Source organism: Zootoca vivipara, chromosome Z2 (genome assembly GCF_965207765.1).
Source record: "Zootoca vivipara chromosome Z2, rZooViv2.hap1.1, whole genome shotgun sequence".
Lineage (NCBI taxonomy): Eukaryota > Metazoa > Chordata > Lepidosauria > Squamata > Lacertidae > Zootoca > Zootoca vivipara.
The window spans coordinates 24867815-24892438 of record NC_142585.1 but is presented as its reverse complement, the minus strand read 5'-3'; the positions used below and the strand labels follow the sequence as shown (position 1 = coordinate 24892438).

General features: G+C 39.9%; 1 protein-coding gene across 3 annotated transcripts in view; it reads left to right on the top strand.

The window, feature by feature from the left end:
• LOC118078199 (phosphatidylinositol-binding clathrin assembly protein) overlaps positions 1-24624 on the top strand; it is a 50361-nt gene that overhangs the window by 959 nt on the left and 24778 nt on the right. For 2 of the 3 annotated variants that reach the window (XM_035101947.3, XM_035101946.3), the window contains exons 2-8: positions 16625-16767; positions 18201-18276; positions 21246-21348; positions 21819-21912; positions 22033-22144; positions 23480-23586; positions 24073-24114. In XM_035101947.3, the coding sequence (XP_034957838.1) occupies positions 16625-16767; positions 18201-18276; positions 21246-21348; positions 21819-21912; positions 22033-22144; positions 23480-23586; positions 24073-24114 (677 nt within the window). Of the gene's footprint in view, positions 1-20; positions 39-16624; positions 16768-18200; positions 18277-21245; positions 21349-21818; positions 21913-22032; positions 22145-23479; positions 23587-24072; positions 24115-24624 lie in introns of those variants that run through there. The other variant, XM_088664619.1, reaches the window with a different exon arrangement.

Genomic DNA, 24624 nt, shown 5'->3' with positions numbered 1-24624 from the left:
TGCCCCGTTTGCGGGTCAGAGCGAAACCGTCAGACTTGGTGAGTATAGGTTCAGTTTTGAAGGGGCTGAGCGCAATGCCACTACTGGCAAGGAAAGCAAGCAAAGCGCGCGGGGGGAGAGGTTGCAGCACAACTAACAGACTAGGTTTGATAGGGTTTGTTTCTGGAGGTTAAGGTTGCAGTTTGGTGCTTGCATACCTGGAAGGAAGTCCCGTTTAACTTTATTTTTGATGAGGTAGGGTTTTAGGATTGGGCTATTCAAACACACATGGCTTGCTGAGTGCAATGTATGTTTAACTTTTGGTGTTAAAACATAACTCTCAAATTGGCAGGGGTGTGTGTGTTAAACTACTAGTACTAGTTCAGGGTTGTCAAGACAGACAGGAGAAATTCATTTAGGAGGCTTGAAAGAGACATTACCAGCTGGGCAGAATAGGGTTGTTTTGTGGTTGATATTGGACAAGATAGATTCTTGGCAGGGTGTGGGGGAAGGATATTAAAGCAGGAAAGTTTTGTTTTTCCCTTAGTTTTATTTCCTCCTCTCTCTTAATCCCAGGACTTGATAATGATGGCGATCATTTCCAGTGACACATTGACTCCTTGATTGTTGAGCTAGATTGTTGTATTCTTGGGGTTATGTGGCCTTTGTTATCTCAGCTTCTCCATCACTTTTGATATTACAGCACCAGACTTTCTGGTTGTGATTACTTTGGTAGTTGGTCGTTTATGGGACATTTGCAGTAGGAATGAGATTCTGCCAGTATTGCAACAGTTGTCAAAATTTAGTGGGGGTGGGGACTTGGAGTGAAATGTTGACAGTCCCTTTCTTTTGCAGATTAAAGACTTGCTTTTTCAGAGCCTCTTACTAGACTGAAAACTCACCTTTTAATTTCAACCTGTACCCAGGTCTTGTATATGTGTTCGTGACTTGGGCTTGGGGAGAGATCCAAAGTTCAGTAGTAGTGCTTATTTGCTCATAGAAGGTCCTAGGTTCAATCACTGGCATTTCTTGCTAAAATAGAAAGGTGGTGCTGGGTGGAATCAGTTATCAAGTGATGAGAAAGATCCCCGTCTTCGACCCTAGAAGATCATTGCTAGAGTAGAAATTCTGTGGTATAAGTCAGCTTCTAGTGCTTTGATATTTTTTTTTCTCGGAAGAGCAGGTGCAGAGGAGGACAGCAGGGTTTCTTACAGTTGTGTAGAAGAGAGAATTTCAGGTGATGTGAGGTAATTGAAATTAAAATATCTGTTCCCTAAGAGGTCAGTGAATGAATATTGTCAAGTGACTCTCATCACAATGGAATCTGCCTCCAAATAAAGAACATTCTTAACCTGATGCCTCAAAGGTCTGAAGTCTTCTGTTAACACTTTGACCAGATAAGATATTGTGTTCTGCTTACTTGGAGTTTAGCAGCGTTGTTTTACATGTATGGTTAAAAACTGCCGTCCTGGAAGATGAAAGTTTTCATCCTGAAGTTAGAATAGCAAGCTAGTTGAGAAATTGCCCAGTTTGTCTCACCTCAGTCATAAGTTTGCTGGGAAAAGTCACTATCTCTTGGCCTCAATCTTGATCTGCAGTATGGGACTAATACCAGGCTATTTTATGTGGGTGTTGCAAGGATTTCTGAGATAATGTATCTGAAGTACTTTGAACACTCTAAAGTGTTTTATACATGTTCAGTAATGCTGTTTCATTAGTGCCGTATGTTTCATAATACCGTATATTCAACAGTATGCATAAAACACTGTCTACCTAGAAATCTACTTGTTACCCTTTGATGTGGAGAAACTGTGTTGACATGAAATGTAGTTACTCTGCTGCGTATTGCAAAACATATATTGAATCCGACTGTTGCTTGGTGTGAGTGTGTTTCCTATTACTTTCAGGGACAACTCCCTCTGATTTACCAGGGGCTCCAGCTACTATGTGGTACAGTAACAATGTGCAATTCCCACGTCTTACTCTGTGATTAAATATTTCTTTGTGAATACTGATTTGTTTATGATGTACTCTTCGATCCTGTTTCTGCAAATATATAAACTCTGTTTTGCAGGGCAAAAGCTACCCCCTTTTGAGCCCTTCCTGTATTTTCGAATTTTATTTAAAAAGCCAGTATCTAGACTCCCTTTACAAAGCGATACATAAGAGACAGGCACTATTTTACTTAGTTCAATAAGAAGCATTAGTTGCTTACAGTGTTCTGCCCAGTGATTGCAAAGGCACTGTGGTTACTGATAAGAATTTAAGCGTTTATTTTAATGTTTAACTTGACTTGTGATAGCCCCCATCAGGTATCCTTGGTGTCCTCCACCTTCTGCAGCAGCATTTCTGGCTACTAGCCCATTGTGTGTTTAATCCCATTCTATCCCAAAAGATTATTGGGACTATTTGTGCTCAAATGCTGAATCTTTCAAAAGCAATAATATTCTGAAGTCTGAATAATTATGTAGTCCCTGTTGTCATCATTGATATGCTAGCATGAGATTACTCTTAGAATCCTGTACGTATAACACAACATTCTGTGGATCATTTCTCTATCTTCTGCAGTTGTGAAGTCACCCTAGGCCTAGGTCATAATGTAACCTTCATATGTGCTTTTGAAGAATGATAGTTTTCAGAATGAAAGGAAGTATAAATTAATTGTAACATCCGAAGTTCTTGATCCCAGAAGGTTAATATGTGCAGCTGTTGCAGCAAACAACAAAGAGTGTTTTGACACTTTAAGGACTAAACTTACTTATTGATGCTTGTGTATTTAAGATTAGTTTGGGGATCGAATCTTCGGTAACCATAGCTCCAATACACTGTCTATAAAATCAGAATAATACTTTATTGTGGATTCTGTTTCCTGTGAAAGGTTGAAGTTCAGATGCAAAGTTGAAATCAATAATTGAGGAATAATTGATATTGATTTATATATATTCCAGTAGTAACATTGTATTAATGTAATATTTTATTTTTATATGTAACTGCTTTTTGTACTATTTTGCATAATAATAATAATAATAATAATAATAATAATAATAATAATAATAATAATTTATTATTTATACCCCGCCCATCTGGCTGGGTTTCCCCAGCCACTCTGGGCGGCTTCCAACAGAAATAAAATAAAATAAAATAATCCATTAAACATTAAAAACCTTCCTAAACAGGGCTGCCTTCAGATGTCTTCTAAAAATCTGGTAGCTGCTTTTCTCTTTGACATCTGATGGGAGGGCGTTCCACAGGGCGGGCGCCACCACCGAGAAGGCCTTCTGCCTGGTTCCCTGCAACTTGGCTTCTCGCAATGAGGGAACCACCAGAAGGCCCTCGGTACTGGACCTCAGTGTCCGGGCAGAACAATGGGGGTGGAGACGCTCCTTCAGGTCAATGGGGGTGGAGACGCATCAGGAAATTAAGAGGTGTTGGCACTATGTTATTGAAGAAGTTATTTTGAAAGCTCTGTGTGTGTGTGTGTGTGTGTGTGTGTGTGTGTGTGTACTTTTTGCCCATTTGTTAAAATAAGTCTATAATGCAAATCTCACTCCACTGGAAAAATTAAGTGCTAATAATTATTTATACAACATGCCATTATCATGAAGTTCAAGAAGAGCTGTGAAGTGCTTAGGTTATGACTTGTACATCAAGCATTCTTTTAATTTTTTTTTAGGTTGTGGAAAAATATGTTCTGCTTATTCTACTACTGTAGTTTCCTTTGTTTGAAAAATGGCTTTTATTTAATGCTGACTGTGTAAGGAAAAGTTGGTGGTTTGGAATTATCTGAAGCTGGGAGCCATTGGGGTGTTTGTATTGAAGAGTTTATCAAGCACTGCTGTGCTGGTTTTCTTTATAGAAGCAGAATAATCTGTTTTTTAGGATTGTTAGTACGGGGTGGATGTGGGTAAGAAAAGATATGTAAGGTAGATAACTGGTATGCACTTACTCAAAGCTTTCCTCTTGTCTTCTTTCTTCACATAGCACTTACAAGAATGTATGGTCATCTCTTTAACACTTTCAAAGAAGAAGTATACCAATTGCAGTAAAAATGAAACTAGAACTGCATCTTAGGCAATAAGTGAAAATTTGGGTCCCATCAGCAACCTGATGTGGTCTTTCACAAACTGTGAATGCTCTCCAGCTTAGACTGCCATTTGGCATATCATGAAACTTTCACACCATGCATCATAATTGATACTTCAAACATGCCAAGATTCCTGCACTTCATGTTTTCAAAGGATTGTTTTTGTAAGTTACTGTAATCTACATAGGAGAGATGATCCATTGACAATCATACCCTCTGGTTACAAAATTTGTACATCAGAACAGATCACCTGCATATCAAATAACATAAAAGATGCTTTTGTTTGTTTATTCATGTATCCTCTCTTTGTGGCAGCTTGGTATACTTTGTTTCCCAACTGTTTATCCCTTCATAGTTCAATGGAGGTTTGTTTGGTTTTGAAAACTTTGAAACGTGGATGGGAAGCCTATGGCCCTCCAGATATTGTTGGAATCCATCCTACATAAGTCCTAGCTAGCATGACCAATAGTCAGGGATAATGTAGGCCAACAGCATCCCTATCCCTGCTTTAGGATAACTATACTGTAATCTTTCTCTCAGTCAGCCCTCTCTGTCCAAACATGGTATCTGATAGCAATCTGGTTTCTGATTGTGAGTGGGTTATCCTGGCACTGTGATTTATTTATTTTTCAACTGCTGGACACACTTGAGAGAATAATTCATTCTGATACAATCTGGTATTTGTATCTTGCTGAGCAAAGAGCACTGGCAGTGATGGTACTTTCCAGATGTAGTAGAGAGATAGTAATGGACACCAAGGTATTGTTTGCCAATGCAGTGGACAGAACATTGAACCTGAATTAAAGGCAATTTTAGAAGTTTGGGCCCAGTCACTGAGTTGGTTCGCACACTTAATCTTAACTATGGTTTAAAGGTGAAAGTGCTGATGCATGGGGCTAACAAACCTTGGTTATTGTTTGTGATTTGTTTGGAGTCAGGTTTGTTTGTAACTCTAAAACAAATCATAGCTTAGATCTTGCTGGCATGGCAGAGAAGAAGCAAAACAGCAGTGATTTAGCCCTGTTTACCAGCACAAATCATAGTTAACCTTAATTGTGACTTAAAGTGGCAGGCAAATGAGGCCACTTTGTCTCAGCCTAAGGTTGTTATAAGAATTAAATAATAGGATGCACGCTGCCTTGAGTGTTTTGAAGGAATCAGTCGAGGGATGCAGATGTAGTTTCAAAACCTGTGCCCATATAATACACATTTCAATGTGAAGAGATGCAGAATTAACTTAAAATTGGGTGATCTGAGGGACCCTACCAGGCAAATGTCTGCAAGAAATTATACACTGCAAAGATATAATAGTATATTTAGCACTTATAAAGTGCATAACATGTTCTAAGTGCTGCACAGATATTAAAGCTAAGGCAGTTTATGTACATTCACATTTATACACTTTACAGCTGAATCTTCAGCCTATTTATGTGTTTTCATCTTCATTGTCCAGAGAAAGCCACTGTACGGATATTGGAGAAACTTGAGAGCCCCCTTTCTGTTCCACTTCTTTTTTGTTATCTTTTGAGGAGGCAGGTTTCTATGCATTGACTTGTACTGCCATTTTAGTGTATCCTTTCATGATAATTCTACGAGGAGAGCTCCAGTTTTTCTACTGAATTGGTGTGGTGTAGTGGTTAAGAGCGGTAGACTCATAATCTGCTAATCTGGGGAACCGGGTTCCCGTCTCCCGCTCCTTCACATGCTGCTGCTGCTGGGTGACCTTGGGCTAGTCACACTTCTCTGAAGACTTTCAGCCTCACTCACCTCAAAGATTGTTTGTTGTGGGGGAGGAAGGGAAAGGAGAATGTTAGCCGCTTTGAGACTCCTTATGGCAGTGATAAAGCGGGATATCAAATCCAAACTCCTAAAGGAAGCTATAAATGGTGACCCACAACAAAATATTGCAATGTTGCCTCAGAACCTAAATTTTGGAAAATTATTGTAAATATGTTAGCACACTAGCAGGTTTGGAGTAAATCATCACTAAAAGTTACTTTGAGAATAAAGCTGAGAAAAGAAGGTATAGATTAGTTATAGTATGCAGCAGCAAAAGATAATCGTGAGAAAACCATGGAAGTGGCAGTGGAAGGAATTCAACTTTTAAAGTGAATGTTTGATCAATTGTTTGATCAATTGTATTTTATTTGTGAAAATTTATGAATAAAAAATCAACCTAAATTCTAGGCTCCACCCAGCATGGAACAGGAACCTTGGATTGCTGCTTGGGGCTCATAGAAAACACCTCTTTTCTTTCCCATTATTTTGTATACCAGTGATTCCCAACTGGTGGTTAGAATTTTCAGAAGTAGGGGGCTTGGCTTTTGAAAAACAGGGGCTCCATAATACTTAGCTATGGAAACCACTAGTATATATACACTAAGGGTCCAGAACTGGGACTAGCTGTCAGTCCTGAACCAGTTTTATTACTGCAGGGAGGTGGGGATGAGGTGGAGTGTTGCTTAGGGATAACAGTTTGTGGTTTTCTTCAAATTTATGGCATAAATATTCTTTCTCTCCCCTCCTCCTAATGCTTATTTCCAGGATACTATAAACTGTTCAGGGCTCAAGAGGGTGACTTCCTGTCTCTTGCTTTCTTAAGTTAACACATTCAATATTTCATTGCTCAGCTGCCCATAACCATAGACTTTGGGGCTGTTCACAATTCCACTTGTCCTGTGCCTAGAAACACAGGTCTGAGAGGATTTCCACTTGCCCTGTGTTTTCTAGGCATGGGTCCAAGCAGTATTTCATTTATCCTAACCATTTCCCCTGGAAAACCCACTGTTTACCACTGAATCGGAACAAATGTCAATCCACAGAAAAACTGATAGAGATTGATGTTTGCTCCAATTTAGGGGTTTCTGAGAGGGAAACGGGGGTGGGGGTGGGGTGGGGATGATCAAATCCCAGGCATACCACGGGTTGGGAATGACACAGGCAGGCAGCTGTAGAACACCCATCAGACTTCTGCAGCTAGTTGGCACAGCTGCAGCACTTCCCAGCCATTGTGGATCGGGCTCAGGGGAGTTGTAGCTGCTTAGTAGGTACTGTTCTGAGGATTAGTTACAATAACACCTCTTTGGCTGCTGCACAGCAGCTGAACCATGCAGTCTGAACACAAGATATGCCTGGGGTTTGCCAGGGTAAAGAATGCCAGGGATTTAGAATACAGTAGCCTACAGCACTGCATGGCACAACAGAGTTCTGAATTGGATCCTTGTATGGTAATGGAGGAAATAGAACTTGTTAGTCTCAGAGGCATGCTGTGACAAGAAACACCCTAAGGAGCTCCTTTTTTTGGAAATACAGAAAACAGTTGTAAGTTTATGATGATCTCTAGCAGATACTGTAATACAAAGTTCTTTTGTAAGGAAGATGTAGGCTAGAAGAAGTACAGTACTCCTTATAGTAATAAAGCTGGAGAATAATTATGCAGAGCTCATGAGTGCAAAACAATAGAAACCAAATTGGGTTAGCTTCCAGTGGTTTCATGTAAATGTTAAATAGACTGAGGGCCTCTGTAACCACAAATCCTCATGTTTGCTTCTTGTTACCTGCACCTTTCCCTTTTCTCCTCTGTGTTGGTCTCCAAACTCTGGAAATTTATAGACCTTAAGATCTTCAAGGCAGGGACCTGTACTTTGGTTAAAAGGTAAAGGGACCCCTGACCATTAGGTCCAGTTGCGGATGACTCTGGGGTTGCGGCGCTCAACTCGCTTTACTGGCCAAGGGAGCCGGCGTACAGCTTCTGGGTCATGTGGCCAGCATGACTAAGCAGCTTCTGGCGAACCAGAGCAGTGCACGGAAACACTGTTTACCTTCCCGCCGGAGCGGTACCTATTTATCTATTTGCACTTTGATGTGCTTTCGAAATGCTAGGTTGGCAGAAGCAGGGATCAAGCAACGGGAGCTCACCCCGTCACGGGGATTTGAGAAGCCAACCTTCTGATAGGCAAGCCCTAGGCTCAGTGGTTTAACCCACAGCGCCACCCACGTTAACTTTGGTTAAGTTACTCTTAAAACCCCATGCACAGTGATGATGATGATGTTGTAGTAGTAGTAATAATAATTATAATAGAACTCAGATGAATAAAATTTCCAAAACAAGCATATGAACCAGCAGCTTTTCAGATAATCATTTGCTGGCATTTGTGGGGATGGATCTGGGTTTTTTGTACCTCATCCTCTGAGCCATCACCTATAGTCTCCATTTCTTTCTGTTGTTGTTGTTTAGTCGTTTAGTCATGTCCAACTCTTCGTGACCCCATGGACCATAGCACGCCAGGCACTCCTGTCTTGCACTGCCTCCCGCAGTTTGGTCAAACTCATGTTCGTAGCTTCGAGAACACTGTCCAATCATCTCGTCCTCTGTCGTCCCCTTATCCTAGTGCCCATTTCTTTCTAGTGTAATGTAAAGGCTTATTCCTCTTCAAAGAGGATGGAAAGAGCAGCCCTGTTCCATTTCTGAGGATCAAGGCCACTTAGCTTCAATGTAGTCATCTTGATCCACAGAAATGGGACAGGGCTGCTATTTCCATCCTTTTTCTCCTGGTCATTTCTGCGAAGCAGCAAGAGCAGAGCTTTTTAAATGACTGCAAGTGAAAGAGGGAAGCCTCAAGGAAGAGTTGAACGTTGCCCCCACAGTTGCCGTTGGGTGTAAATGTTGGTAAACAATTCCTGTGCTGCTTTCTGTGCACATGGTCTGCACATATGCAAAGAGAAGAGTAGGAACCTGTCAGGAGAAGAAAAGGCAGTATTCAGTATCATAATGCTTTCTCTCCATGGAAGTTGTGTGTCACTGAAATTCTGAAGTTTTGTTATAAAAGACCAATATACAACTCGACTTGGCCATTGTTTCAGAATTCTCAGAATCAGTAAATTAATCTTCATTAAGCCAGATGTTCATATTTGTAGTGAATTGTTATCTTGGATTTTGTTACTATTGAATTTTCATGAGATTTCATAATAATGTTTGATATTGAAACACAATTTTTCCTTCACTTCATTCACTAAAACCCTGCGTTGTATTCATGTGCACTAGCTTCAGTCTATGTGGTCTCAAGTAGATCTGAAGGTCTGAGAAAATCATCCATCTACACAGTTTATACCAATACTTTATATGTAGTTGAGGTGGTAGACAATTTTGTTTACCTGGGTTCCACCATAACCATCAACCTATCCATTGATGCTGAGCTGGACCATTGATGGATGCATCAGCATCCATTGATGCTGATGCGGTATTGGCAAAATAGCTACGGCAATGGCTTGCCTCTCCAAAAGAATATAGGAGAATGTGATGCTAACATCCAGTACCAAGATGAGCACATTGCTTTGTGATAGTGAGACATGGGCAACTTGTACCTGCCAGGAGCGATGGCTCAGCACCTTCCACATGAGCTGCGTCAGGAAGATTTTGGGCATCACATGGCAGGACAGTCTCAAACACTGATGAGATTTCCCAAGCCCATGCTCCCAGCATGCTCACATTTATGTCTCAGTGACATCTACACTGGCTTGGTCATGTCCACAGAATGGAAGATAACAGGACCCCCAATGGCATGCTCCATGGGGAGCCTGGCTTAAGGCACTAGGCCTGTTGGCAGACCAATTCTGGTTTACAAAGATGCCTGCGAACCTGAAGGCTGGCAACATTAACCCTGCCATGTGGAAAACCCTTGCAGACAACCACAGTGCCTAGAGACAGACAGTCAGGTCGTGTATCCACAGCAGTTACCAGAGGAAGAATGACCACTGAGAAGAGCACAGTGAGAAGAAATGCCATGGTACATCTGTAGTAGCACAACTGGATGCCTTAATCTGCCCCAGCTGCAACAAAACTCTCTCATATTGGTCAAACTTCCAGTAGTTTGGTTTCACCCCCAAGGGCGCACTCCTTCATTGTCTCTTGAGACAGATGGATGCCAACAACAATATGTAGTTAAGCAGCACTGATGGGGAAATGATGCATTTGAAAGTTACAGATGCCCATTGTGGTTTTAATACTTCATAATCTTTATTTCTGTTGGCTTATAACACCTTGCTTTCAGGATTTGCATTGACTGCCAGTTTGCTACTGGGCAAAATTCAAAGTGTTATTAAAAAGGTAAAGGACCCCTGACAGTTAAGTCCAGTCACAGACGACTCTGGGGTTGCGGTGCTCATCTCGCTTTACAGGCCAAGGGAGCTGGCGTTTGTCCGCAGACAGTTTTTCCGGGTCACGCGGCCAGCATGACTAAGCCGCTTCTGCTGAAACCAGAGCAGCACACAGAAACACCGTTTACTTTCCTGCCGAAGCGGTACTTATTTATCTACTTGCACTTTTTGGCGTGCTTTCGAACTGCTAGGTTGGCAGGAGCTGGGACCAAATAACGGGAGCTCACCCCATCACGGGGATTTGAACCGCCGACCTTCTGATCGGCAAGCCCTAGGCTCTGTGGTTTAACCCACAGTGCCACCCGAGTCCCAAGGCATTTCTTACTCACCCCGTCACGGGGATTCGAACTGCCAACCTTCTGCCGAGCCCAAGAGGCTCAATGATTTAGACCACAGCGCCACCCGCATCCCCAAAGTGTTATTACTGACATATAAATCTCTATGAAGCTTAGGACCAAGTTATAAGAGACTGCCTTACCCTTTATACATCCAGTAGATTGTTGCAGTCTGTGGGAGAGTTTCTGATGCAAGTTCCAAAGATCTCAGAAGCCCACTGTGGAATAGCATTCCTGTTGAGATGTGACAGGTGCCCACTATCTGCACTTTTTGGAAACAATTTAATATACTTTTGATCTGACAGGTTTTCCCCAGCTGGATAATGGGTCTTCACTTGCTTCATACATGCATCTTCCTTGGTGCTTTTCTCCACATAATTGCTCTTGGCTATTCCATTGTGCATAGGGAGAAACACAACATCTGAATAAGCAAGCAGTGGTGGGGGCGCCATAAGGTACTGCCACAATCATTTAAATTGCTTGCTGAATAGATTGATGCACATCTCATATTGCATTTTATACCCAAGGGTGTTTGGAAACAGCCAGGAAGAGAAAATCTTTATCTGAACTGGCCCAAAAAGTGGCTTATGTGATCTATTAGTGGAAGGGATGCTTACATTTAACTTCTGATACAGATTTATATATACACCATATTGCAATTATATTAATGTCACTGTCCAGCAATAGGTCTATGTATGCATTTGTTTGTTCAAGAGATTTATAACCTACCCTTCCGTACATTCGCATTCCTCAGAGTAGCTTGTCAGAGTAATGAAATGTGGAAATATATTTGTTAATTTTTATTGAGAATCATCCAGCAAACACATCCACAGATCTCATTCTTCACTAAACATTCACTATTGCGTCTTGCCTTAGCTAGTACTGTAGTAAAGAAGGTTGCTTTCATTTTAGTCCAAAATGTGGATTCTTTTTATTGTGAGCCTTCCCAAGACTAGAGATTATGTGGTTGCAGAAGGTTTGTGTGTGGGAAGCACGCAGGAAAACCAAACTAGAGATTAAGGCATACTCCTCACAAGCAGCAATAGTCTGCTTTCTAATAAAACTTGGGGCTCCCTTTCAGTGTTTTTAAAACTGTTGGCAATAGACATTTCTTGGGGAATAATGTTTTGACGCAACTTGCATGAGGCTGGATATGATCCTTGTGATCCTAGGGAAAAAATATGATGATTAGAATCTGAGGCAAACATTGAATTGTTCTGCTCATTATTACAATAGAAAAACTATATTTTCTTCTGAACTGCAACTTGCGCTGTTTATATCTCTTGAAAAATTCAAGAAGCTTGTGTACAAATCAGTGTGATTTACTAGGAAATCCATAGATACCTTTAAATAATTGGATCTTTCACATACGTATTCATATAGTGGATGGTTGGTTCCATAATCCAAGGGGAAAGTTGAAGGAATATTGAACTGTAAATCTTCATAACATTTAAGCTATTTCTCCTTGTCCCCACCCCACCCTGCCCACTGCTTAATGTAACAAGTTTCCTGAAAATTTTTGTTACATTTTGGGTTGGTTCCAGTCATTTGCCCAACTCTGGATTTGGAAGTATTTTTCTTACAGACCAGCTCTTTGGTTTTCATAAATTGAAAAAGTATTTGCAGTTAAGGTTGTATAGCTTTGTCCTCCAATTTGAGGTGTCCATTTTAAATAAATACTTAGTTCTCAAGCTATGGGGCAGCTCTTCCCCCTTTGTGGGGGCACCTGGTAAAGGGCTCAGAATTCTAGGAAATGACAAGCAATAGATGCCTTTTTCATCCCCCTCAGCAGCCAGGAGCTGGCTATTTATTTATTTTTAATCTTTATATTATTTACATTCATTTCTCTCCTTTCCCTCCAATATTGTTCAAGGCTACTAACAATAATAATCCTACTACATTTTTGAAAAGAATATGTAGAATATAGCAATTGGGTTTACACCTGGTACAAAATGCAATTGTAGCAGTACAAACAGACCTCAGATGTGAATCATTACGTGTGCACAATTGGAATAATGGGTGTGGCAGAAAGCATTTCCCTGACAACAGAGATCCAGTAGTTGTGAGAAACAAGGTATTGGTGGAGTAAATTAGATATTATTCCCTGAGGTTGATTCTTAGTCTTCCAGGTCTAATGCTTTTCTTCTAATTGTCAAGATGAGCAGCAGTTAATTGATCTTGTGTATCACTTCATTAAAAGCTCAGTTCTTCTAGACAGCAGCACATGCCACACAGTGGTGGAAAGCTAATGCACAGCATCTTCAGTTATTTATGGAAATAGTCATATCTCAGTAGGAATGTTGTTCCACAAAACAGGAACATCCACACTGAAAGCCCAGTTGCTGTGAACAGGCATCTGATATTTTAGGGACTCAGAGGAAAAACTCTTCTTCAGAATACAATTGCCTACTGGGTATATAAGGGATGAGGTGGTCTCTAAAGTAAAGTGGTCCAGAATGGTATAGGGTCTTATATATTCATACTAAAACCTTGAACTTGGCCCAGCAGCAGATTGCCAGTCAGTGTAAATCCTGCAGACAATTTGCAGAATGTGTTGGTGATATTTTGCTCCCACAAGCAACCTAGCCTCTGAATTCTGTACTAGCGGCAGCCTCTGGATCAATCTCAAGGGTAGCCACGCATAGAGTGCACTGCAATAATGTATGCACTCCAATTTTCCACAATATTTTGCAAATATGCAGAAAGGAAACTTGTATGCTGACCTGGCAGAGGACCCTTGTTTATCCGCACTGTGTTCCTGAGGGTGATAGTACCTGCACCCTCCCTCTCCCATCTTCTCTGTGATTTGAGAACGGGGTTCGGATAGAATTGCTGCTTTTTGGAAAGGAGACCAGAGATGTCCTGCTCATTTTCTGTTTTAGTGCTGGCATTGGGATAAGTTTTTCTGTCTGTAGATATTAACCTTTATCCTTTACCTTTAGTAGTGGTAGTAACTACATACCACTGCACACAAAGATCACTGCAGATTCACAGACTACTGGTATTTGTGCTGGGTTAGAGGCCCCAGAAGGGTAAAATAGGTTTTTAAAAGGGGCCTGAGTTCAAAAAAATGTGAAGAACACTGGGCGGGGGAGCATTGCAGGATTTTTTGGCACATGCTCACATTTATAAATTGATCCCTGCTGTTTGGAATGCATGAGTTAAAAGAAGGCAGGCAAAAGGAGAGCCTGATAATGTGGCAAGCTGTAGCAGTCCTTGGGGAATTGCCCTTTGCCCTTCTAAGGCCATAGTTGCCTTGCAAGTTCTGAAGATAGTTCAGTACTTTGTGTGGGCTGTGGCTAGGATGACCACTTTTGGGGACTTGAGGCTTTTAAAAAACTACTGTAAAAGAGTAAGAATACTGTAGTTGTAAGAAGTTTTCTTCCACCTACCCTTGGACGTTTACTCACATTTCGTAACTCTAAAGCTTAGGCAGGAGATCATTTGAAGGCTAATATGTAACTAGGCAATTAATACCATATATCTGGAAATAATAATAAAAACCTGGATAATTTGAATGAGCAGATAGGAATTGGGGAAATTCAGGCAGCTTCCTGTGAATTTAAGTTGTGGCATTTACTTTGTCCAGTTTGGGGCCGTGTGTGTGTGTGTGTGTGTGTGTGTGTGTGTGTGTGTGTAAATTTTACAGAGAGCCAAGTAATGCATACCCTACTGTTTCTATAAAGAATGCATGTTTTTTAATTGTGATAGGCAAATTGCTATCTCTCATTGCTTTTAGTAAATAGCTTGTTTTGATTATTTGTATTTCATGATTACAGTTTTACTTGTGCTGCTAGATGCTCTGAGTAGAAAAGCAGGCTAGATATACAGTAATAGCTATTTACCATTATTGCCACCCTGCTACAAGTTCCCTCCTTTGCTTCATTGGTTGATATTTGCAGGGTGGGGATCCCTGTAGTGTAGCACCAGTATAGCCTGGCCCTGGGAATTGCCCTTAACTCATTTTCTATGGTTTTTCCCAGTTGGTCACCCGGTGCTTGCAGAGACTCTTTCCCCCATTTTGTTTTCTATTGGAGGACTTAAACCAGATGTCTCCTGTTTTGCTGTAAGGTACTCTACTGAAGGAAGTTTGGATTACTCCAGAGTAAATGATTAATTGCATCATAAATGGAGATGTGAAGGCCCCCCCAAAATGGGGGGGGGCTCCAGTTTTTCCCAGGCCTTCACATTTCTAAGCATAAATGTTTCTTTGTAAAGTGAAAATAATCTCAGTGAATATAGACAGTTTAGCTTTGCTTATTGCCAGAGCATCGGGGTAGTGCCATTTCACTGTCCAATTCTTTCCAGCCTGTGCAAATGCTTCCCATATCTGGCCCTCCCCCTGCCCGCTGTGTGTTGTAAGGTCTCCAGAGAAACTATAAAGCTTTTATCCTCGCTTTGAAATGTTGGAAGGGGCAAACCTCTTTTGCATTGGCTCTTTGCCAAATGTGTTGGTCTTAGATTCCTGCTTTGGTTTAGATGGCTTCTTCTAATAGAAATGTAATAAATAATAATAATAATAATAATAATACAGTGGTACCTGGGTTTTTGAAGACTGTTCGAGTTCTGAAATGTTCAAAAACCGAAAACTCAAAACAGAAGCCTCAATACGGAAGCCGTGTGGCATGTTCAACTTCCGAGGTTTGTTCAAAAACCAAAGCATTTACTTTTGGGTTTACAGTGTTTGAAAACCAAAACGTTCGTCAATAGAAACGTTCGAAAACTGAGGTATCACTGTAATGTGGGGAGTTACTATTTTTGTTTGTTGCAATGTTGTGTATTTTTGTATTTTTATATTGTAAACTACCCTGTAGAATGGGAGCGGGTGGTGCTGTGGTCTAAATCACTGAGGCTCTTGGGCTCGCTGATCAGAAGGTCAGTGGTTCGAATCCACACGATGGGGTGTGCTCCCGTTGCTCTGTCCCAGCTTCTGCCAACCTAGCAGTTTGAAAAGCACACTAGTGCAAGTACATTGGTACCTCTGGTTACTAACTTAATTCGTTCTGGAAGTCCGTTCTTAACATGAAACCATTCTTAACCTGAGGTACCACTTTAGTTAATGCAGCCCGCCGCGCCGCCAGCACATGATTTCTGTTCTCATCCTGGAGGAAAGTTCTCAATCCAAGGTACTACTTCCGGGTTAGTGGAGTATGTAACCCGAGGTGTTTGTAACCCGAAGTGTTTGTAACCCGAGGAACCACTGTAGATAAATAGGTACCGCTGCGGAGGGAAGGGAAACAGCGTTTCTGTGCGCTCTGGCTTCAGTTTACTCGTGCTGGTCACATGACCCAGAAAGCTGTCTGTGGACAAACACCAGCTTCCTCGGCCTGAAGCAAAATGAGCACAGTACCCCATAGTCACCTTTGACAGGACTTAACTGTCCAGGGGTCATTTACCTTTTTCCTAAAATACTCTGTGATCCTCTAATGAATGATATAATTAATTAATTAATTAAATTTTAATAATAATAATAATAATAATAGCCTGTAGTCAATGCTCACATCTCTTATTCCTCCTCTTGGAAAGAAAGCACTTATTTATTTCAAGATAATAAACTTTATTTTTATTTCTTGAGTTGGCAGCACACTCTTTTCAGCACCTGCTTGCATGCTGTGGCTCTGTGAGACTATTTTTAACCAAAGGATGGGTGTCGGAAAGGCACAGAGCTTAATTTAGAGACTGGTTTTGGAAAGCTTGAAGTATTGTCTTTACCAGTTCAGGGAATTAATGAAAAAGAGAAAAGAGAGCAACTTAATACTGAAAGATATGCAAAGGAAAGCAGCATTTGGGATTTGTTTAAGGCTGTTTGTCTCTCTCCCCCTGTACCCCTGGAGTCCATAGGTGGCTGAAACCTGAAGAAGGTGAGGTTAGGGAATGAGGAAAGAATGGACTGGCAACCAGATTGCTTGCAGGCCAGATTCCTAATGAGAGGCTTCATAAGCATATTTCCCACTTACGTATAACACCTGCAAAATACTTCAGGCACTAAATAAAAACATTTGCCCTGCTGTTTTTGTCACATTTCTCCATATTTGTTTTAAGTAAATTATCTTGTTTTCTTATATTTTAGATCTTATTCAGTGCACAAATGAGATGAATGTGAATATTCCACAGCTGGCAGACACACTTTTTGAGAGGACAGCAAACAGTAGCTGGGTAGTAGTGTTCAAAGCTCTAATTACAACACACCACCTCATGATGTATGGAAATGAGGTAAGACAGTAGTCAATTTGCCATAGAAAAATGTGTTTAATGGTAGGAAAACATTCAGATGTAAAGTGCTGGTGATCTCTGAAATGATGGTGAGAGAGAACAATTAAAAAATACAAATTGGAATTGTCTATCCTGTCCCCTCATCTGTAAGTAAGAAAGTAATAAAAGCCTGAGCTTAGCAATACCCCTCCCCCCCGCCTTTAAAATACTCAAATTGGTAAATTAGTGAGTGTATTAAATGAATGAATTGTCAATATTGGTATAGCTTTTCATTTCTGTGGGAGAAATTTATACATATACTCAAAGGTGCAGGAACTCTGTTCTGTATCTAGCAGTTGTGGAAACTATGTGTCAGGTTGCATTTGGCTAGATTAGAAATATTCCTACAGAAGTCTGAATCAGAAATGAATTTAATACACATCTTATTTTAACCACATATATACCTACACACATTGGGGTGAATTTGAACAATAAGCTTTTCTACAACCATCTCACTCTTCACAGAATTGTATAGGAACTGTTTTTGGAGAATAAGCTTGGAGCTTTTTCATTCATTACTTAGCCCTTGAAATTCTATTCATGGTGGAATCAGGAGCTGGCCTTGGTCTCATTTGCTCCAATCAACTCCCCTAAATTTCTTCTCGCAATAAAATAAGAAGTGCATGAGTAGATCCCACTTCAATTTGAAAAACCGAATTTCCTTGAAATTACAGGGTATAACTTGCTTTCTAGTGGATTCAGTCTCATGGGATTGGGCAGATGCAGCAATCAAATAAGCACAGACCTCCCAAGTATGGTTGATAACTCCTGTCAGTGGTAAGAGGGAGCAGGGTGCATTCTCTATCTCACGGCTGGAACAATCCCAAGGGACAATGAGTGAATGAGTGAATAGTTCCTTAGTCATGTCATCTTGCTGTAAATGTGATGAGCGTTGAAGGTGTTGGCAATGGGGGAGGAGGAGAATGTATTTGTCTGTAGTTTATACTACCTTCATTTCCTTATTCCATGTAGGTGGAGAGTTTGCATGTGTGTCACTAAAGAATAGCCTCAGAACCGTGTTTGTATCTTTTCATAACCCTGCTGTGATGTGGGCCACACATAAATGAATTTTATGCAAAGGTGTAATGTGTAACAAGTTCTGCTGCCGTTATCCTTTCTTCACATCAGAGTTTGCACAACATGGTGGCTGTCAATTGTGTTACACATTGGCCCTTGTTGCATAACTCTGTTCCAATTCTGGCTCTCCTGAGCAGTGATTGAAAAAATCAGGCTTGATAGTAGATCTAATTTGCTTGTCTTAGTATTAGATTTCCCTCCCGCTTTTAGATATTCCTTATACAGCTGCTTAGAAACTAGTTTCTTTAACACGGTTATGTCTATTGGGGGGGGGAAATAAATGAAGTAATCTGGAATCTTAATTCTTTCTCAAACAGCGTTTTATCCAATACTTGGCATCTCGAAATACCCTGTTTAATCTCAACAACTATCTGGATAAAAGTGCCATGCAGGGTAAGAATTTTTTACTTTTCTATTCTGAGGCAGGTTGCAATTTGCACAGTAACTTCTATGGGCAAAGGAATGTTAGAAATTCACTCATCTTAAATGAACCCGTTAATGTATCCAAATTGTGTTGGAGAGGCATGCTATTTTATTTATTTACGTTTGCATCCAGCTGTATTCTGCAGTTTCATTCATTGGCTCTAGTAGACCAGTAGTTCAGTCCAGGATTTGTAAGTATGGAAGTCCCACTGACTTTAGTTAACTTCACAACAGAGTAAGTATCTAGGAGTGTAGCCATAGAATATTTGTGATATGTTTTGTATTGGGAAACAAATAAATTAATATGAGCATTTATACTAGCTACAATTGCATAAAGTTTCATCATAAACCTGACATTCACCTCAGAATTATATCTGCTTAGGGATAAGATGCATATTTCTGATTGGCTCTCTGTACATCTTCATGGTTACTAAGTAAGATAACTTATCTGAAGGTTGAGGCTATTATCCAAGTATATTTATTTATCTGTAAGTCTTGTTGGAGCAAGGTTGGACTTACTTCCAAGTAAACATGGATAGGATCAGTTTTGTAAGCATCCAGGATTTTCCAGAAAGCAATATTTTACTGGGTAAAATATTGGCCTTGTTTGCACTAAACCATGATTTGTTGCATTAGCCACGATTTGTATTGCAGCCAACACAGCTTGATATCCTACATGACTCGATGGTGCTATAAAGTGTTACAGCCTTACGATATCACTAACCAACATCAGCAGCAGGACAGAGGAACTCTCCTCTCAGTTCTTGGATTGCTCTCAGTGCACCACGAAGTTTCCCTCCCTTCCACAGTGCATTCACCTTTTCTTAACCCTGCAACCCCTCTCCCTTATTATTATTTTATTAAGCTCCAGGAAATGTGCCTTATTAGATAAGGGACATGTGAATACTTATCCCATGGCACAATGAACTGCTCTAGGGAATTTATCCTCAAACACCTTTCTCTCTTGTCTCCATGAATTTCCAAACTTTTAGGGAAGGAAGGAGGCAAAAGGAGACATTCACCATTGATGTGTGTTAGCTGCCAATTCTAAGCTGTGTTTATAACATGTGCTCAAGGAGAAAGGTGTGAAATTGAAATATGAAGTTACTTCAAAGCAAAATAGGCAGGCATGAAAGGGGAAACTTGTTGGGAAGGAACAGGACAGGGAGGAAACCTCCTGCCATGCAAAGTGTGTGAATAGAGGGTAGGTTTTGGAAAGTGGCAGCTGAGAGTTGCTTAGTCTTGGGAGCAGTTTCCTTTTACAGCCACCCTTGCCTTGCACCTCTGTTGCCAAGTAAGTGGCCAGAATTCAGCACTAAAACAAACTAGTAGTTAGTCGGGATGCCAGGTTTTGAAACAACAAGAAACTACAGTTAGCACACATTGGCATTCAAACCCTAGCTTGTCAGAAACAAGCAAAACATCATTAGTTCTCAGGATGGGTTGGATATTCAGACAGACCACAATTAGTTAAACACCTCTGGCTCTCCAGGTGTTGTTGGACTGCACATCCAATTACCCCTGACTATTGGCCATATTGCTTGGGGCTGTTGGGAGATGGAAACCATGCACACATGGATGGTCATAGCTGAAATAGTCATGGCTTAGTGTTGCATGCAGGTATCACTGTTGTTTCTCCATTAGTTAAAATGTAAATCTACCATATTTTTGGCTGCTTAGTAGAGTTCTAAATATTCAAAACATGAGAAATAAACACACTGCAGAACTTGTGTTGTTTGTTGTTTGACTTCAAGGTTATTTATGGGGGATTCTGTCATCCTTATGATACATAGAATTGCCCACTCCTGGATCATGGCAGCTCTTGTTTGTCCCAGGGGCAGAACACCCACTGGGATATAGCAACCTGGTCTAGAGTAGACAGTTGTTTGAGGCTTCATAAACCATGGGTTATGATCTCAACTTGGTTTTCAAACCAACATGTGGCCAGAATTGCCTATTTTGAATGTAGTGGGACTTGATGCAAGCTTAGTAGATCCTTTGCATCTTGGCCCTGGCACTCACTTCTGGCACCATACCCATGACTTTTGAAGCCTCTAAACTGAATCAGAACAGTATGCGATTTATGTGTCTTTGGAAGAGAGAACCAAAGGAAAATAATGGTGTCCCCCCCCCCCCGATGCTAGATAACCTTCCCCCTGGTTCTTTTACATGAATTATGTTTCTTTTTGATAGATGTTCATTAACTGCAGACTTCAACATGTATATAATTTAGATTTCCTTTTAAACCAGTTTTTGTTGTTGTTTCAATTTCAATCATAGTCTACCTCAGAAACAAAGAATCTAAATTTAAAAATTAATTTTTATCAACCCTGGTAAAATGGCTTTCTGATAGTGCAGATTGTTAAAATATTAGTTTATTGGTGAAATACAAAACTTTTATAAAATCTTGTGTGAACCACATAAACTTGTGTTAACCACACATAAACTTATTTTTCAATGAAGGCTGTTAGAGAGTTTCACTGGTTCAAAATGTGTTGGTTTTTATTAATTTCATGAGGCAGTATTCAGAGAAACTATACCAACTTATCAGTGCTGGGAGCATGATCACTATACTACTACAGTGGTACCTTGGGTTAAGTACTTAATTGGTTCCAGGGTACCATTCGCACCCCGAAAAGTACTTAATCCTAGTGGCGATAGCGTGCATGTGCGAAGCGCTAATAGAGCGCTTCTGTGCATGCGCAAAGCGCACAGATTGCTTCTGCTCATGTGCGCGTGGCGGAACCCAGAAGTAAACACTTCTGGGTCTGCAGAGTACTTAAACTGAAAGTACTCAAACTGAAGCATACTTAACCCAAGGTATGACTGTGGTTTCAAATGTGTGTGAAAAAACTTTTGGAGCGTAATTCACACTGAGTAAAAAGTGATAAGAGTACTAAAATAATGAAAAGTCTAATGGAATAGCATTTCATTTCCAGGCTATGATATGTCTACCTTCATCAGACGATACAGCAGATACTTGAATGAAAAAGCACTTTCTTACAGACTTGTAGCAGTTGATTTCACCAAAATGAAAAGAGGGTAAGAATTCCATTTATTTTTATGCTCTTCTAGTGACTGGATGGGCGTCAAAGTGTTTGAGAAAACAAAATTGTCAAAACAGAGTTTGGAAATTTGTGCAAAAAATCATGTTCTGATGTGAAATTTGAAATATGCAGTGGTGGAAAAATTCAACTTTTGGAGTATTGAATCTGACAGTACATAAAATGGTCAGTGGCATTGTTGCTGTTGCAACAGCTTACATAAACCTTTAGGTATCAGTTTGAACCTTTTGGGAGGTCAGAATATTCCTTAAAGTATTTTATATGGAATGATTTGATGCAGAACTTTGAAAAATACTGTTCTATGTATGTTACTCAAAAGTCCCATTGATTTCAGTGGGCAGCAGTAGAGTCCTTTGTTTGATATAATCTGTAGTGCTGACATCGGGTGCCATAATAGTGTGTTCTATGATTGTATCTGTCTGCTTTATTTTCTGTTTTATTTTGAAGGATTGATGGTGTGATGAGAACAATGAATACTGAAAAACTTCTGAAAACACTCCCAATTATTCAGAATCAACTAGATGCACTTCTCGATTTTGATGTAAGCACTGTAGCTTATTTATTACTACAATCCATGATAAACTTTATGGAGGGTGAAAAATGTGTTGTGAATTCACTTTCTGGTGATTTGACTTATAAAATCTCTTTGCTTTCTACGCAGGCAAACCCAAATGAACTAACGAATGGTGTAATAAATGCTGCTTTCATGCTCCTCTTTAAGGATTCCATTAGACTTTTTGCAGCCTATAATGAGGGGATCATTAACTTGTTAGGTATGTGAAACAACACACAACAATTGTTTAAACATTTACCAGTGGAGACCTGTATAAATATGCAGATGTGGTTTTGTTTGTAATACCTTCCATGTTAATTTCTCCCTTCACTCCCTTGTGTTCTTTCCCATGTGTTTCTCTCTCTCTTCCCTTCCCCCCTCATTGAACTTGCACATATTAATCCTAAATTTTGCTGATTCACACATCATAGTAAGCCAAATCTCCTTGTTTATTTCTCCTGGCTCCAGGCAGGGCAGAGTGAAGTGTGAGCAATTGAGCAATGTTGCTCATTTGCAACAATCCATGGTTAATTTCTTGCTGTGGCTTACCAAGACATGCAGGCCAGCCCATTCACTACTTTTATACTTACACCATGTTCAAATAGTTTCTCTTAAACACGTGCACATACCGGTAGCTAACGGATGACCAACACCTTAATAGTCCTGCCTATTATCTCTTCTATTGCACTCCTTCACATAACAGTACACATAATTCTAGTGGGCCAGAAATTTATTTTATTTTTAAACTACTAGGCAGCTGAAGTGTTCATAGGCATAGCTTAACACTTCAGTGCTAAGCCAATGTCTAGGGAAGACTCATTTCACCCTGCAGAATTCAATAGCTGGTCTCTATTGTCTTTTCTTTTGTTGTGTTTATCTGATTTTAAAGGGTAGTGGTGGCTGGAGTAACTTGGCAAAGCACTTAAAGCTTTTGTGTGTGTGTGTGCTCTCATTTTATGCTCCAATGATGGCCATGGTAATATGTAAAAGTTATTGGGTGTGATGACAGCAAGAGTGCATGCTTATGCTCAGAAAGTACTTTAGATATGTTTTTATTATTTTCAGAGCAGTTAAGGCTTTGATTGATGTTTTGATTGTTTGGAAGATATGGAAGCTTGTTTGTCAGTGTTTGAATATGATTGGCTTACTAAATAGGTTCCTAAACAAATTTAATGTGTGTGCAGTAAACCAGAAGATTGTAGGCCTCTTCCGAGACTCAGACTAGCAATAGATTTTGATCAGTGTATTCATCTACAGCTGCAGATATATCTTTTCAGCTGACCTTCAGTTCTTCGGGCTTTACAATCCCTGCTTCTGTCAGTGAAGTTCTTGTGAAGGGCACTTGTAGAATAAACTTAACTGTTATTGGTGTATTCATTTTATGGTCTTGGCTAAAACTGCTGTTAAATAAAGTTGAAATCAATTAGTGACATCTTCAAATAGTAAAGCATCAAACCTAGCCTTTTTAAGTCTAACATACCACTTTATTATTAATAATATTATGTTACTCTTCTTTTATTTACACCCAATTTTTTCTTTGAATTTCATGCTTCAGAAAAGTATTTTGATATGAAGAAGAACCAGTGCAAAGAAGGTCTGGATATTTACAAAAAATTCTTAGCCAGAATGACCAAATTGTCAGAATTCCTCAAAGTGGCAGAGGTAAATAAATCCAGTAGCATTAGTAGTATTTCATTTAGCTCTCTGGACTGGTACAGTAATAAGTGCTTATGATCACAATTTCATGCAAGTTATATATGTTGCTGAATGTAAACATCACTTAAACTATGTACATTTAAGGGTATATTTTGAAAGCTGTTTCTATTTTTATCAACTAAGAAATGCCCGTTGAACAAAGGTTGTGGTTTTTAAAAATCTATCTATTGAATATATTTTCTCCAAAGTTCTGACAAGCTATTTATTACTATTTATGGTAACTGAAATACATAAAATCTTAAGAAATACCTTTCAGGATCTCCATATGAAATTTAGTTTAGAAGTCGCATTTAGAGTTGTACCAGTTCAGAAAGCTCTCCATGTCCTCCCTGTTCCCTTAGCTTTTATGTAGACATTCAGATCCACAGTTCTTTCTTTTCATTGCCACTGCATGTAGTAATGTACATTTTTTTCCCTTTTTTGTGAACCCAGCAAGTTGGAATTGATCAGGGTGACATTCCAGATCTTACTCAGGTCAGTGTACATTTCATATTAATTTAACCCCCAAGTCCTGTGTCCTTTTGTGATTTTAATAGTTAGTGTTCCATTCTATACATTCTGAGAATTCATTTTCTTCCATATATATTATATATGGAAATACATGCCATTTTTCCTGTAACCTGTTTTGCTTCATATAGGTAATGTGCTCAGTAAAAAGTATGGTAATGCTTTTGTTTTTCCTGTGCTGTTTTGGAGAATATTATTACTAGAAATTTTGAGGGTTTATTTAAAAACACCACCACCACCCTTAAAACACTTGGGGTAGGATACCTAAACCTGGTGCTTTGTTTTAATCAGCAATTTCCACAAATTGAGCAAGTGGGGCAGTATTGTTACTTCACTTGCTAAACAGCTTTTCTCAGCTTTTCAGCTTGTGCTTGGCTCAAGATCCTTTTGTTTTTTTTTAAGGCAGAGAGTAAAATCTCTCTGGAGAGATTTGTGCTCATCAGAGTAGACAATACTGGGCAACATAGTCAAATAGTC